Source organism: Capsella rubella, unplaced genomic scaffold (genome assembly GCF_000375325.1).
Source record: "Capsella rubella cultivar Monte Gargano unplaced genomic scaffold, Caprub1_0 scaffold_2, whole genome shotgun sequence".
NCBI lineage: Eukaryota > Viridiplantae > Streptophyta > Magnoliopsida > Brassicales > Brassicaceae > Capsella > Capsella rubella.
In genome coordinates, this window is record NW_006238922.1 from 11,336,270 (window position 1) to 11,351,338 (window position 15,069).

Here is a 15,069-nt window from a genome sequence, read left to right on the forward strand (position 1 = left end):
TTGCTAACACAAATGTAATTTTCCAAAGTGAAAACAGGCACAAATAGTAGTTTGTAATGTTGTATTACTGTACAAAAGGGGGTGGATAAAATACTTGTAATATCTCAAGTAGTATCGAGGATGGTGTTATTGCTCTATTCGTGTGTGTTTTGGTAAATTGACCTTATCCATCTCCAAACGGTGGTGAATGTACATAGTACGTGTCCTAGTTTGTCACATTTAATCTTATCCAATCAGATATATACACGTGTAATCACTCCATATTATCCAACAATTGCACGTGTCGACATCTGGTCTCTTCAGAATTTACAGATCCTTCCTCTGGACGGCAAGAATCGCCGACGTGCCCTTTTTTTAAAAAAATTATTAATCGGATTCTCACAATTTAATTTAAAAAATTTCGTCAGATTCTCCCAATTTTGGTTTTTTTTTTTTTTTTGGAATTTGGATTCTGGAATCGCGGCTCCTGTGGGTCGTTGTGTTTTCCTTATACGATTTCGGGATAAATCTCGATCGGGATCTTGGTCAATATCTCAAGCATCGGGCTTTTCTTTTCTGGGAATTTTTTTGTCAGGTGGATAAAGTTTGTTTTTCTCTTTGTCGTTTTCCTGGAAAATTTGTTTCGAAATTTCTGAAATTTTTTTTTTTGGTTGAGAAAAAGTCATGCAACGGATCGTAGACAACGCTCTTGCTGTTACCAAAGAGTGAGTCTTTTTTCTTCTCGATTAGTGCATTCATCTTTGTATTCCTATAGTTGTTATAATGATTAAGCAGGGTTTTGATTAGTTGATCTTGATATCGCTGTCCGTGGAAGATGTTGCTTGAAAAGTTGTTTTTTGTTTTTGTTTGCTTCCTTGTTTTGGTGTTTTGATTCAGTTGTTCTTTGGAGAAGCGAACCCTTGGTTTTAGTTATCAATACCTCCTATTTTGTGATTATAGTGAATCTGTTTGTTTGTGTGGATTGTTTTTTTTGAGTTCTTAGACTAAGACTATTTTATCGTAGTATCTTCATTCAAAGCTTGTTTGTTTTTGAATTGTTGATGTTGGCTGATAACTCTTTTTTGTCTTCTTGTTAGATGTTCATCTTTTCCCTTTATGTTGCCTAACAAGCCTAAGCTAACTATGCTTTCGGTTATGTTTGACTTTTAGTGCAGATCAGTGAAAACTGTTACATATGAGTCTTTGAATAACATTGCAAGATGCATAAATGGAGTATCGGCTCTTTTGTTGACCCTTCTGCCGGGGAAGGCTAATATTCTTGAAGGTCTTCATGGGTGGGAACTCAGGCCCACGTTTCGTGGACCACGTTTACCACGGTGGATGCATAAGTACAATTCTGATTCTTTTGTTGTTTAGTCTTATTTGCAAGCCTTTGATTCTAATAGTTTGCTAATTTTACTCTTGTTCCATTTTCTATGGCAGTGGGGTCTCTTCTTTCAATGAGTTCATTCACGAGCTTTCTGTGGATTCTGATACTTCAAGCTTGGAGTATTCTTCTGGAGAAGATAGTGATGGTGCACTGCCTGCATCACCATCATCTCAAAGCTCACGCCTCTCTTGGGCCAGCGCTTCTGCTAATTCTGAATGCCACTGGACAGAGTGGATTACATTCATTCTTTGGTGGTTGATATTTCCTCTACGGATCTTGCTATGGGTACCACAATATTTTGTGAGTTTATTCTTTAAACGAAGTTCAAGAACAACTCCTACTAGCCCAAGAAGGCACCAACACTCATCTAGACCTCGCATTAGCAAGACCAACTCAAGCAAAGACCATGATGTTCCCAACAGAGCTACTGATAGAAGACGCGGAGTTATTGAGGTTTGTGGATACACTAACAAATATTCAATATTCTCTCTAGAAATCCCCCCGCTACTGTTCAATTATTTTTGTGGTTCTAAACCTTTTCACATTCTCTTCCTCCTTAATGTCCTTTACTTTTCAGGATCTTCATCTTGCTATAGAGATATGCATAGAAGCAATATTTGATTTCTTTCACAAGGCTACACATCTTCTTCTCTCTCCATCAGAAGCTTTCACAATATTGTTATCATGGTTCTCACCTTCCAGTCACAGCCCGAAAAGAAACCACAGTGACGTTTCAGATGATGAAACTGTGCAGACTGCTACCTTAGGAGAGACCGATCCGTCCCCCACGGAAAGGCCCATAGAACGGCCCACACGCTTATACAACTCTATGAACACAGATACTCGAACATGTCAAGATGTCATAACAGAGTTGGGGTAGGGGTTGATTTGATGTCTCGTGCTTTTATTTATTTTCTCTTTCTCAAGTATTTGATATTTACTTCTTGTGGTAGGTATCCTTACGAAGCTATTCGTGTTGTTACATCTGACGGATATGTTCTTGTCTTGGAAAGGATACCAAGGTAATACTTTCTTGGGAGATATTAAGCTCACTTGTGCATCCTTTCCATTCCTGTTTTATTGTCTCTTACTTAAAATGCGATTGTTGACTGCTTCTTTTGTCTTTGCAGACGCGATGCAAGGAAAGCTGTTTTTTTGCAGCATGGGGTTCTGGATTCTTCAATGGGGTAAGTTTCATGGTCTAGTTCTTAGATGACTCGTAAAGTTTTCAAACTCTGATAAGTTGAGGAAGCATCATTTTCTGTATCCATGTAGCATAAAATATCAGGGCGTTTCAATGTTCCAGACTCTATACTTGACTGGAAATTTCTTTTCGTAAATTGTTCCTCTCATACTTTGCATGTGTATTTAACTTTCTCAAGATACAAGAATATATTTCGGAAAATCTTGTGTTGAGATTAAGAGGGATAGTGCATTCATTTACATATATCATCTCATCTTCTTTTGCCTATGCTTTCAACTGCCCAGAGATTTCAGTGTTTACCTGGAACATCCTATAACCATTGGGGTTTTGATCCAATATATGTTCTATACAAACATTATTGATTTCCTTCCTGTGTGTTTTTCTTCAGATGGGTATCTAATGGGGTTGTTGGATCTCCGGCTTTTGCTGCGTATGACCAAGGTTCCAGCCTCAAGTTTTGCATGATCCAATCTTTTATAAGTATACATGCAGCAACCATTAATCAGCATCTTACACTTTTTTCCCTTACAGGCTATGATGTTTTTCTGGGTAACTTTCGGGGGTTAGTTTCAAGAGATCATGTGAACAAGAATATATCCTCAAAAGAGTGAGTTATAGCTTTAAAATTCACTTCTTACTTTATCTACATGAACTGTCCGGTTTCTTTATGATAGCGGAGTTGTATATATTTGCAAGTTGTACAAATGTTCATTGCTATTGACCAAACTGCAGGTTCTGGCGATACTCAATTAACGAGCACGGTACTGAGGATATCCCAGCTATGATAGAAAAAATTCATGAAATAAAAACTACAGAACTCAAGCTCTGCCAGCCCAATGTCGATGAAGAAATCAATCAGGAGGAGCCCTATAAGCTCTGTGCCATCTGTCATAGTCTAGGCGGTGCTGCCATTCTGATGTATGTTATTACTCGAAAAATCAAAGAGAAGCCACACAGACTCTCGCGACTAATCCTACTTTCACCTGCTGGGTTTCATGAGGACTCAAACTTAGGTTTCACATTAGTTGAATACATATTCCTTTTCATTAGTCCAGTTTTGGCTTGCGTCATTCCTGCCTTCTACATACCGACAAGATTCTTCAGGATGCTTCTGAACAAGTTAGCTCGTGACTTTCACAACTATCCTGCTCTTGGTGGACTGGTCCAAACTCTGATGAGTTATGTAGTTGGTGGAGACAGCTCAAATTGGGTCGGAGTCTTAGGATTGCCTCATTACAACATGAACGACATGCCAGCTGTCTCCTTCCGTGTGGCGCAACATCTTGCTCAGATCAAACACAGCGGCAAATTCAGGATGTATGATTATGGAAGCAGATCAGCTAACATGGAGGTTTATGGCTCTCCTGAACCGCTTGATCTAGGGGAGTCTTACAAGTTCATTGATGTGCCTGTGGATTTAGTGGCGGGAAGGAATGACAAGGTGATTCGGTCTTCCATGGTGAAGAAACACTACAAGGTGATGAGAGATGCAGAGGTTGATGTATCGTTTAATGAGTTTGAGTATGCACACCTTGATTTCACATTCTCTCACCGGGAAGAGCTTTTGAGATATGTGATGTCGAGGCTTCTGCTTGTGGAACCGACACCAGTCCAACTGAGGCAAACCAGTCCGAAAGGTATGAAGTTGAAGAAGAAGAAAAAGGAAGCACAGTAGTGTAGTAGCTAAAACCAACCTATGGCCAATGGTCAATGCCTCATAGAGTTTGGTGTCTTTGTATTGTGTTGTTGTGTGTGGGCTTCATGTGTGTTAATGTCAATCTTTTATTGATTGACTATGATAGTGTACATATAATGTAAAAATTCTCTTGTTGTGAGAGATGCTTTTTCAGCAATATGAATATATGATATAAATTAATGTTTGTAATTTGTATAGTGGTTTCCATGACAATTATATAATGTCCTGAAGATGCTATGAATCCAGAGAATTACTCACTCTGAAGAGACCAATCAATTACACTGATCCTTGCGCACATTATCATTCAATTGTCGTAAATATGAAAGAATCATATGCTTTTCTGAACAAGAACTATAATTTATCCACGTAGTAGGAAATAAGGTAGATGACGAAATTTTCTTTTTTCGAAATAGTCAAAAAGAATGAATTCGAAACAGAAAAAAAAAGGAAAGATATCAGAATCCTCATGGAAGCCCTAGCGAAGAAGAGGGTTCATTGGAGATCTGATGGATCTTGAAGAAGGGATGCTCTTTGCGGATTTAAAAGCAGAAGTTGCTGCATGTCTCTTGGAAGCACACTGAACACTGCTTGTAGATCCTTCTTCAGTTTCTGAAACGTTTCTTCTGAATCGACACCTCCTCCTCCTGATTCCCGCGACTGCAAAAGAATTGTTTTTGATATGTCATAATTGTTCGGGGTCTGCTGAAGAGAGAACTAATTAATGTCTCTTGAAGAGACATCTACCTATAATATGAAGAGCAATACATAGCTAAGTAGATAAAATCAACATCATGTAAGTACAAAACAGGAAGGTAACGTTTACATGCGAGTTTCCAAATAAGATAAGAGCATTCAGGCCTAAATAAAAGAATCTTGCACAGAAGTAACATGAACATAAAAATAAGAGAGTCAAAAGGTAAACGTAAACATACCACTTCCTCATTAATGTGTTTCTCAATGGCATTGAAGGAATCTACAGCTTCCAGTTCGTTCATCTGAGATGTAATCTGCCTCATATCAGTCTTCATTCTAGCTAGCCTCCATAATCTACGTTGTTCTTGCTCGGCAACAGCACGCCGTCTTTGGAACCAAGGCATAAAATTTGGCCCTTGTAGAAACCGCCTGAAAGAATATAAATTGTTTAAGCAAGGGAACTACATACTGCTAGACCAGAATGAGACAATCAATCCAAGGACTACGAAACTCAAATGGTGTTGTTAATATCGATAAAAAACTATATATACCTATACAAGTCGGGCCAGTTGGATTTCATGCGTTTAGACAAAAACTTCCCTACACCTCTCGAAGATAAATTTGAAAGGAATTCATCTGCACCGAATGACGGTAGCGAAGGAGGAGTAACATATGGGGAAGATCCGTCGGAAGGAGCATTGACCTGGAAATATGGGCCAAAAGGGGCCAGGAAATTTGTAGTTAATTCCAAGAAATGGCGTCGCAGAATCTCATTATTAACAACTGACATTGACTCCTCAACCCTCGGTGACATCCCAGCATCAATTAGTCTATTCAAAATAGAAGTGTCTGGCTTGGTTATTGCAGAGTAGGTGGTCCAAACAGCTTCCTTGTGCTCTGTCATCAGACACAGAGGTCCATCTCGTCTAAGTTTTACTGCATTTAGCAAATTTGTAGGAGAGAACCTTCTTAATGAAAGCTGTTGGACGCCTAATCCTTCAGCTTTAACAGATAATTTACCAGCCGACCTACTTGTAAGGGCAACACGGTTTGAGTTTGGAGCAGGGGTTCCAACTGAGACAACATGAGGGATATTGCGAAGAGCTTTAAGGAAAAAGAGATTAGTGACACCCAAAACCATTGGCGGGAAAGTGTCTCCTTCTCGGAGTGAGTTTAGTCGAGCAAATCCTGGATCATGTATAGTGAAATATGGTCTAAAGTCGACGCTGCAAAATAATGGCGCAACCATACTCACGAGACAAGCAACTGCCTCAGAACATTGCGGAGGTGTTGGCGCTATGATTAGGATGGGCTCGCCTATAAGTAACAATTCCCATAATGTCCATAGCTGCAACAATAGCCCCCGGTAAATGCCAAAAAGATCTGCATCATGGAAAAGACCTTGAGGAACAGACTGGTTTGTAGGTAGTAAAGGCGCCATGGAGGAAGAAGATTCCTCATACAAAACGCCATTTTCTAAGGGAAGGCTATGAGCAGGCGGCAAGTTCACCTTAAGCATTGCATTACCAATTGGCAGCTCCATTAGCTTACCGGGTACAGGGGCAGGCCACATAGAGACATAACCAGCAATATGTTGAATAGCTTTATTTCCAACATCAAAATACAAAGGGCCAATGATCTGTAGCAAAGGCCTAAAAACACTAGAGTAAGGCGTATGCGATAATATCACCACAGACTTTTGTTCACCTCCCCTTTTCAACCTTTCATCATGCCTCTGCCTATTAAACACATAACCATACAAGTACTTATCAGTACCATCTCTCTCCTCAGTGTTCTTCTTTGGTCTACGAAACCGGAAAAAGAAAATGCAGTCATGTATGCTTGAGCGGTTATGATGCTGTGAGACAGAATCAGGAAAGGAGTTGAATGAAACCTCAATTTCTTCTTCTTGTGAGAGACAACCTGGTGGATAACACTCTTCTAAGAGCTGCCCTTGCTCAAGATCAAACCTCATAATGCAAAATGCATGGATCCATCGTTTCAATGACTCAGGATCAGGCTTTATACTAAGCTCAGGCTTCACAGAAAAAGATGGAGACCGACTCATTTCAAATGTAACAAGGGAACTCTCCTACCCATCAATTTTTTTTTCCAGTTATTGAATCCTCATAGTCCCTTATACTTCCCCAGCTGAGGAGATTCATCAAAGCTCGAGACTTTTAGCTTATACTATACTAAGCTCAGATTTGGTGGGTTTGCTTCACTAAACACTTTTGCAGCCTGAAATTAAATCCAAAAGAAAAGAAATTTGTAAGCTCAAAATGTTAGATCGGATCAACACCAACCATTTAGCAGCTCCAATGCCTTCAAAACGAATCACCACATCGAATACTACAGCAAGAACAGGGCTGGTTCTGAAGGCGTGCGTACAAATTAGGGTTTGTAAGAGGGGAAGAAGATGACTTACACGTTAGTGAATTTAGAATTCAAAGTTTGGGTTTTCTCGTAGCTCAATTTTTCATTTTCGATTCGAATGAATCGCAAAAACGGAAAGCCAACTCCGAAATGATGATGATGATTCATGGAGCATTGTTAGTTGTTGTATTTTGCATAAAAGGTACTCCTTTCTTCAAATATTTTCTATTTGGTTACTGCTTGGACTCTGTTGGGCTTACCGTTTCGGCCCATTAATAGTTCGTAAAGAGAGATATTTTAAATTTACTGAGTCATATATTTATTTAACCGTTAGCTAGGCTAGGGATGTTTCTCAATTCTTTACTAATTGTTTTCTTTTTTCTTCTTTGGTATCTTCCTTCTCTTTCGATTTAACCAGTGTTGTTTCGTCTTTCAATTCAGCCATATGGTGGGTAATTGTCTCTACGACACATATGAAAATGATCTCATTTCCGACTATCAACATCATTTCTTCATAAAGTATACTTTTTAAAAATTTAATACCGTTGAAAATCATGCAAAAGCCTATTAAATCATATGTGAAATCATATGGCAATATATGGATCCAAAACATTTTGACTTGTCGTGTTAAGAATCGTTTGATGATTCAGTGACTTTTTCTTGGCCAAGCCCTCTATATATTTTCTTTTCAACGAAACCAAGATAGTTTATTGATACGATATTGATCGGTTAATGATACCCCTTCACGAGCGATGATCTGGTTCTTAGAGAAAAGAGAGAATGATCCCACATCCCACCATGTTGTTTTACCCACCAATAAGATAAACTTTAGAAAAAAATATCCAAAACATTCTCAAGAATAAATAAAATTAGAAAAGGAAAATTGAAGCATCTGCTTGAGTGCTGGCAGAGTGATGATATTTGGTGGTTTACTTGTGCAGAGGAAGTGATCTTCTTTTATTAAAGGGAACGGGGCAAAGATCAAAGCAAGTCGTGACTTCTCAAGAAAGATCTTACTAAAAAATGTTTTCTCTGAGACTAGAAACAGATAAACACATTTCATTCCCTCGAAGAAGAAACATACAAAAGAGAGATTTGTTCTCTCTATTCAGTATCTAGACTCCAATGCCCCCTATTTGCTTCGTTTCTTAGAGGCTTGTTTCTTGATCTCAGGCACAGCATCCGGTTGGTCCTGTTGAGGATCTTCAGGTAAAACGCTGTGGAAGAACTTTTTCGATGAGCCAACTTGGTTGCAGATTAACTTGAGCATTTTTTTCCCTCTCATCCATTTCAACAATAGCTTCATGTGCGTTTTGCTGTTCAGTCCACTAACCCCAGCTTCCTATTGTTATATACAAACACAATCACCAGATACTTAGTTATATTACAACATTTCAATAACTCATATTCTTAGGAAATTAAAGCAGAGCTGAGTCAAACCACACTAATATATATGCTAACTTAAAAAAACAAACAAACAAAAAATGCACAAGTAAATAAACTATACCACTGATCTAAAGAGCTTATACTCCGGAACAATGAAATAACCCCAGCTAGTTGTTGTTATTGTATTGAGTACATCACTATGATCAAAACATTTCGATAACTAAAGTTCTTAAAAACCATTAGCAAATTGCATAGATGAGTCAAACCACACTAATAAACGCAAACAAACAATGCACAAGCAAGTGAACTATACCATTGATCTAATCTAAAGAGTTTATAGACCGGAAGCAACAGAGAATCAAAACATTATGAAAAACTAAGGACCTAAGATCAAAATCACGGCGACTGTTACCATTTCAGATCAATTTTGTGGGTTTTAGCAAGATTCAGACGAATATAAACTCAGAAACAAATTTACAGCTTACGCAAACAATGCATTATAACCTATACCATTAATCTATGTCCGGAGCACTGAAATTATTAGTAAACGTTAGAGAAACTAAGGATCTCAAATCAAATATCATTACACTTTCAGATCAATTTGTTGGGTATTGGAAGACTCAAACATGGAAACGAGGATAGAAAGAGGGGATTAAACCTGAGCGCGGAGCCAAGTGTTGGGAACGGAAAGAGGACCATGTTGCTTAAAGAGATCGTAAAGAGAATTGGAAATGGCGTAAGCTTCTTGGATCGGAACCTTAGGGTTTATCTTCCGGACGTTTACAGCTCGTTCTCTCGACATGTATCTCACCAACAAAGAGTTATAACTCAGCTCATTTTCGAAAACAGCCGACGCTCTGCAGAGCTTCCTCAGTCCTCCTACTCCACCGCCGGCGAACCACATCTCTCCTCTTCCTCGCCGTCACTCTCACTCTCTCTCTCTCTCTCTCTCTATTTCGTTCGGCCGGAGTAAGTTAGGTCTCTCGCGTCGCCTTTGATTTGTCCAAAACAAAAACCTTTTAGTCCACTGGGCCAGACTCGGCCCAGTCAGAGTTTATTTTACAACAAAATAACCTGCTAGTTACCCGCCAAAAATATCTGAAAAAGGCCGAAATTAGTTAAACAGTTACCCACAACTGCTTTGTTCAGTGAGATACCCACAACTGCTTTGTTCAATTTGTTATCTTCAACTCTGAATAGAAGGAAGTGTTTCACAAAAACCCGATCCAGAAATATAAATACATGAAAACAAGAACACTTATATTATACAAACAATATCTCCCTGAAGTATGTCAGAGGTGTTAATAGTTACAAAAAGCCTAAACATGAGGCATACGATCTTATCTAATAGACTTCTGTTTGACCTATCCTCAATGCTGATTCACACTAATAAAAAGACTCAGCAATGTAGAGATGGTAATATAAGGAGTTTTAATCATCATATCCTCTCTCTACAGTCTACACACACACACATATATACACTTAAATCACTGATATCGAAGAGGGTCAAGTTAGATGTTAAACATCATATACGGGGAGCCGCTCTTCGATGGTTATACGGCAGAAGGGACATTTTTTACACTTGTCTGAGCAGTTTCTGCAACAACCATGACAGTAAAAACATATCATCAGAGAGCTCTCAACATTATCAGATCATTTCACAGTCTGCAAACGAACTTAGTGCGTTTCATGGCTATTTGCCTATTTTGGTAAAAGCTTATACTTTACATTCAGTTTATTCCTGTGAAATAAAGCATAAACATTGAATATAATAAGGTACCTGCAGAGAACACGGTGTCTACATGGAAGCAGTACGACACTGATTTCTCTTTCAAAACAAACCCTACACAGCACTTTTTCCTGGAACAGGGAGAGCGTCAAAATATGAAATTCAGTCTAACGGATAAGCAACACGGAAAGAGAAAATTTCTGAAAGCTTAACCTCTTTAGAGTGAGAAGGGTAATTATCAGAAGAAGAGGGAGAGGGTATTACATTTTGTAGTCTCTCATATTCCTGCTGACTGAATTTTGTGATTTCTGTTTGTTCCCCAAGTGCTGCTTGAAGTCTCCACACCTGACACGGAATCAAATAAAAGTGAAGGTATTGAAACCAGAGGACGAAAGTCTTAATAAAAGAATGAACTATTGCTAGTTAGAGAAAAGGTGAAAATACCTCCTCGGCAAGCTCCTTCTTCGGCATTTTCTTGACTATTTCAGGAGGATGACCACAGAAGGTATTGTAACTGCACCACATATGTTCATGAAATCTTCAGCAGGTGGGATGTACCATTTTCGTTGGACTATTTAGAAGGTTGAATTGTACTAACCCAGAATCCTGATCAAAGTATAATCGAGCTTGCTCCTCCCTGCTTCCTTCATCAATTGACCACCAACCTAGTAGCCTGAGTGAGCACGTAAGAGGATCAAATGTTTGTTAGCAATTCAGTGGCAGCATAAAATTTATAGTTGGTGGTTAGCCCCATAACTTTTGTGCATTAAAAACAGACAAAGCAAGTAGCTAAACATATTTATCACCTCGATCCATGGTGCAAAAAACCCAAGCAGTCATGGACTCTGGATGAAAATCTAAAATACAATCCTGAATCATCTTCCTCGCGCAGCAAAAGAACAACCTTCTCTATTAATTTAGAAACAGCAAATAGAACACCAACGCCTTGCAATAGGAAAAGTGGAGAAAACAGGACAGGGACAGGTATATTCTTAGCAGCTTTAGGAGTCCCCTGAAAATTCAAACCAATAATTTTATAATAATGTCCAAATACAAGATTTGTAGGATCGACAGAAATGGTGAGTACCTCTAAATGCATGCAAAGTACCACTTGAAATACAAGGAGGGGAATTTTCATTATATGACCACCAATGTCTTGCAGGCCACATGTTGTATCTTGGTGCCTATCGTCTTCTGAAAAAACCCCAAGGCCACTGTTCCAGTCAAGATATCTAATAGTGGTAGAAGATGACCCGGTTTCTGTGTCATGTGAGCTTCTATGAATTACTGGATTAGACCATTTTGTGCAAACAAGAAAAGCAAAGCACTCTGCAATTCTGCAGGCAAAACGTACACACATTGATTACAGTCATGATAATTCTACAAATAGCATTAAGAAATTGTAACAGAAAAGAAAAAGACAAAGCATACCCAAAATTAATGAATAAATCCCACCAGCCAAGAGCAGCTACGTCACCTGAATTGAATAAATTAAGAAGGTATTCATGGACATGGTTTATATAAGATATGATTTAGATAGGTAAATATGGCAATATCCACATAGTTAATCAGACAGCTGAAGTTAAATATGAATAAATGAAGATGTCAGCGTCTGTGCACACTAAGCAAATTACATGCATAGGACGCTCAGCAAATTAACGTATACATATATATGGAGTCCAAGCCCTAAGTATTAACACTTGACTTGTTCCACCAATTAAGAAATTCACTTATCTCCGAATTTATACAAACATTTACAATTCATCCTGCAATATTTAAAGGTTTTTCTTTCTGGAGTCATTTTCTAATTTTAATGGTCACTAAACACAAAAGAATTGTCACTAAACATGATTGTGGATTACATGAAGTAAAACACCTATATTAGGTAAGATATTTCAAATTTTAGCCAAAAATGTCAGAAACTATTACAGCGACAGATTATTACCAGACAGCTTTAGGAGGGTAAAGACTGTAGCAGCCAGAAAGAACACCATGGAAATCGCAACCCAGAAATGCTGCAGACAACAACAAAAAAAAAGCATGTGAAAAGTTTATTTGAAGTAGCTTCCCAGTTCCCATCCACCACAGAAATTCTTTCGGCCTGACTGCTAAGCTAAAATTATAGAAATAGACCAAAAGGAGAACTTCTCCCAATCCATGACTCAATCAGAGTCCAAAGTCTTGTTATATGAAAATAAAAATGGTTTAACATTTGATATGACTGATACTCACACATAGAAACTAAATGCAAGGTAAGCAAGGAAAGAAAGAAGAGTTATTTTCTTAAGTTTTTGAACCAATTACTTTTAACAACAGCTTAGACCTTAAATGAAAACATGTAGTTTGACTTACAGGAAGAGCTTCCCATATTGCTTCATCATTCACGCTCTCTTCATCTCCAGGCATCAGTGCCCGGCACATTCTGAAGATAAAAACGTGCAGTATATTAAGAACTTAATATAGAATAGCAGATAAAAATAATTTCAAGCAATCTTCCAACTAACGAAACAGTAAAGTTTACTATCAAAGTCTACTTCAAGTAATTAATCCACATCATTGGTACTAGCTTCATATGCCGGATAATATCTCACCAACCTCAGCAGCTTCACTTCTCCACTCAAGTATGTATTACAAATGCAATCACAAACCATGTATAAAAAGCTGCATTAGCCTTGAAAAATCATTCTTATCATTGGTACTAGTCTGTTCTAGGACCTATCATCTCTATCTTACAATATTATCCAAAAAATTAAACAAAATCTCCCATGTGAACCAATTTGTTATCAATTCACAAAAGAAAGAACAAATGGTTCTGAGACGCAAGGATAAAGCAAAACGTTATTACACTTCAATCTCAATACCTAGCATTGTCCACCAGTATTATTACTTCAAACGCCAATAAAGGGAGAAAAACAATCTTCAAGCTCACAGCTGGCGGCGTTCGAGCTGCATCTCAAATAGAATAACATAAAATACAGTAAACAGGAGGTAATGAAAGTAAGGCATCATACCTCAAATAAACACTACGGAAGCTTAAGTTCTTTGAACGCTATTCAATTTAACCATTAATTGAAAATCCAAAATTCCAAAAGAGAAGGTTTCAGTCATATAGTCAACAATTGCTTCACCTCTTGAGTATAACATAAATCATGTTTTTTCCTTGTCAAAATATTGAACTACAAGAGTCTTTAAATATCAGCGAAGCCGTAATTATATACCATATGCTGTCTCGAGGTATACACAGAGGAGCAATTCGAAAGCTATAAGCAATGGTGTTGCTACAATAGCATGACATGGAGCCCACTGTACACCAAAAAGAAACAAATCATTGCAAGCCATGTAAAGTGTCATCTAAAAATTTAATCATAACATCAGTTATTCTTAGCTATGGATTTACTGGAAATCATAATAGTGTGATTGAATAATCTTGTGGATATTGAAGTAGGGGATATACATGACGGTTTCGAGGGGCAATTGGAGCAGGAAGCGAGAATCTTCCCCGTGCAACAACAGCATGGAAAGCCCATAGAGGTAGACACACAACCCTGTATGCCGAAATCACCGGAACAGATAAATTTGTTATGTTTAACCGATTGCTTTATGACTGCTACCAAAACCAAGAAATGGATAACACACCAAAAAGAACCCCCAAAAGCAAGACTCAAAGAAACCTGGAAGAATTGGAAACTCAAAATAGAAACTCCCAACGACTGAATCTAGATGAATTCATTTCCGTCTGCAATCCTCACACAAAACCTTAAACTCTATGTCTAATCATATAAAACATAGTAAATAAGTACATCAACACGTGACACGATCTGAGAGAGGCTTCCCTGTCTCATAGTACCTGATAAAAAGATGTGTACTTTTAATGTCTTGTACACAAAAACTAGACGAGTTTCCAAAACGGGAATATTCCTATTTAAATGAGACTGCATAGTGGCGATCAAGAACTTGTCAGATCAATAATTCAATTATCTCACAGATGCCACATGCGAGAAAAACCTCAGAGCAGAAAACCCCAACTTGTCTTCGAGAAGGCTCTGAATTCGAAATTGAACAGGGAAAAAGGGTGTGGATCCAAATCCTCAAATCTCAATCTTATACGAAGAAATTCAACGAATAAGAAGAATTTTTGGATTCTAAACAATTGAGTCAAGAGAAACTAACCACCAGGAGTAAGTAAGGGTATGGTTGAGCTTGAGGACCAAAGCGAGCGTGAAAGAGAAGAGAAAGGTGTGAGCCACCAAGGCTTGTACGGACTTCAACACTCTCCCACAGTTCATCGTGTTTTCTTCTCTCAGTTTCTCTCTACGGAATTAGGATTTCTCGCTTTGCCTCCATAACACTCTCTGTCTCTTTCGAAAGGAGACGATTGGTTGGTTAGAGAAGACGCCTGGGTTGAGGAATGAATTCAGCAAATATGTTTTCGATTCCACAGTGCTTCTCCTTCCCTTTTCCTCTCTTCCCTTATTGCTCTCTCTCTCTTTTTTTTTTTTGTCTAATATATTTTTGTGTTTCTTCTTTTATTTTATTTGTCTAAACCCTCTTTTTCTCTTTTCACTGTCGTCTTCTTAACAAAAATACAAAATGATTAACATCAACGAGTGATTATC

General features: G+C 38.2%; 4 protein-coding genes across 5 annotated transcripts; 1 reads left to right on the forward strand and 3 right to left on the reverse strand.

Annotated features, from left to right (window-relative positions):
• Positions 1-408: 408 nt before the first annotated feature.
• On the forward strand, positions 409-4,460 carry LOC17894851 (lipase 3). 2 transcript variants are annotated; one of them, XM_006301546.2, is made up of 10 exons: positions 409-574; positions 662-704; positions 1,155-1,328; positions 1,423-1,822; positions 1,947-2,245; positions 2,323-2,391; positions 2,500-2,556; positions 2,962-3,014; positions 3,105-3,180; positions 3,306-4,460. In XM_006301546.2, exons 2-10 carry the CDS (start codon positions 664-666, stop codon positions 4,246-4,248), a joined length of 2,112 nt encoding a protein of 703 aa, XP_006301608.1. In that variant the 5' UTR covers positions 409-574; positions 662-663; the 3' UTR covers positions 4,249-4,460. The 2 variants fall into 2 exon arrangements, with proteins under 2 accessions (XP_006301608.1, XP_023644366.1); XM_023788598.1 differs by lacking the exon at positions 409-574 and having other exon boundaries at positions 1,150-1,328.
• Positions 4,461-4,557: 97 nt separating this feature from the next.
• Positions 4,558-7,501, reverse strand: LOC17894241 (protein DENND6A). Its single transcript, XM_006301484.2, has 4 exons — positions 7,391-7,501; positions 5,514-7,203; positions 5,202-5,391; positions 4,558-4,926 (listed from the first exon to the last, which is right to left on the reverse strand). Exons 2-4 carry the CDS (start codon positions 7,028-7,030, stop codon positions 4,762-4,764), a joined length of 1,872 nt encoding a protein of 623 aa, XP_006301546.1. The 5' UTR covers positions 7,031-7,203; positions 7,391-7,501; the 3' UTR covers positions 4,558-4,761.
• Positions 7,502-8,278: 777 nt separating this feature from the next.
• LOC17896155 lies at positions 8,279-9,692 on the reverse strand. Its single transcript, XM_006302899.2, has 2 exons — positions 9,383-9,692; positions 8,279-8,680 (listed from the first exon to the last, which is right to left on the reverse strand). The coding sequence occupies exons 1-2, from the start codon at positions 9,626-9,628 to the stop codon at positions 8,471-8,473; spliced, it is 456 nt and encodes a 151-aa protein (XP_006302961.1). The 5' UTR covers positions 9,629-9,692; the 3' UTR covers positions 8,279-8,470.
• Positions 9,693-9,963: 271 nt separating this feature from the next.
• Positions 9,964-14,963, reverse strand: LOC17894570. The gene is made up of 14 exons (XM_006302160.2): positions 14,624-14,963; positions 13,908-13,998; positions 13,672-13,756; positions 13,315-13,399; positions 12,806-12,875; positions 12,399-12,468; positions 11,885-11,930; positions 11,541-11,790; positions 11,260-11,465; positions 11,052-11,126; positions 10,898-10,967; positions 10,718-10,798; positions 10,505-10,584; positions 9,964-10,321 (listed from the first exon to the last, which is right to left on the reverse strand). Exons 1-14 carry the CDS (start codon positions 14,737-14,739, stop codon positions 10,243-10,245), a joined length of 1,404 nt encoding a protein of 467 aa, XP_006302222.1. The 5' UTR covers positions 14,740-14,963; the 3' UTR covers positions 9,964-10,242.
• Positions 14,964-15,069: the final 106 nt, after the last annotated feature.

What these genes read in the sequence shown, in the direction of transcription:
- LOC17894851 (XM_006301546.2), top strand. Translation starts at nt 664, where the DNA reads ATGCAACGGATCGTAGACAACGCTCTTGCTGTTACCAAAGA. An exon ending in GAAGACGCGGAGTTATTGAG is followed by an intron (nt 1,823 to 1,946) that starts GTTTGTGGATAC and finishes TTTACTTTTCAG; the next exon opens with GATCTTCATCTTGCTATAGA. An exon ending in GATGTCATAACAGAGTTGGG is followed by an intron (nt 2,246 to 2,322) that starts GTAGGGGTTGAT and finishes TTCTTGTGGTAG; the next exon opens with GTATCCTTACGAAGCTATTC.
- LOC17896155 (XM_006302899.2), bottom strand. Translation starts at nt 9,628, where the DNA reads ATGTGGTTCGCCGGCGGTGGAGTAGGAGGACTGAGGAAGCTCTGCAGA. An exon ending in ACACTTGGCTCCGCGCTCAG is followed by an intron (nt 8,681 to 9,382) that starts GTTTAATCCCCT and finishes ATATAACAATAG; the next exon opens with GAAGCTGGGGTTAGTGGACT.
- LOC17894570 (XM_006302160.2), bottom strand. Translation starts at nt 14,739, where the DNA reads ATGAACTGTGGGAGAGTGTTGAAGTCCGTACAAGCCTTGGTGGCTCAC. An exon ending in ACCCTTACTTACTCCTGGTG is followed by an intron (nt 13,999 to 14,623) that starts GTTAGTTTCTCT and finishes TTCGGCATACAG; the next exon opens with GGTTGTGTGTCTACCTCTAT. An exon ending in TACCCTCCTAAAGCTGTCTG is followed by an intron (nt 11,931 to 12,398) that starts GTAATAATCTGT and finishes TATTCAATTCAG; the next exon opens with GTGACGTAGCTGCTCTTGGC.
- LOC17894241 (XM_006301484.2), bottom strand. Translation starts at nt 7,030, where the DNA reads ATGAGTCGGTCTCCATCTTTTTCTGTGAAGCCTGAGCTTAGTATAAAG. An exon ending in AACTGGCCCGACTTGTATAG is followed by an intron (nt 5,392 to 5,513) that starts GTATATATAGTT and finishes ATATTCTTTCAG; the next exon opens with GCGGTTTCTACAAGGGCCAA. An exon ending in AACACATTAATGAGGAAGTG is followed by an intron (nt 4,927 to 5,201) that starts GTATGTTTACGT and finishes ATTCTTTTGCAG; the next exon opens with TCGCGGGAATCAGGAGGAGG.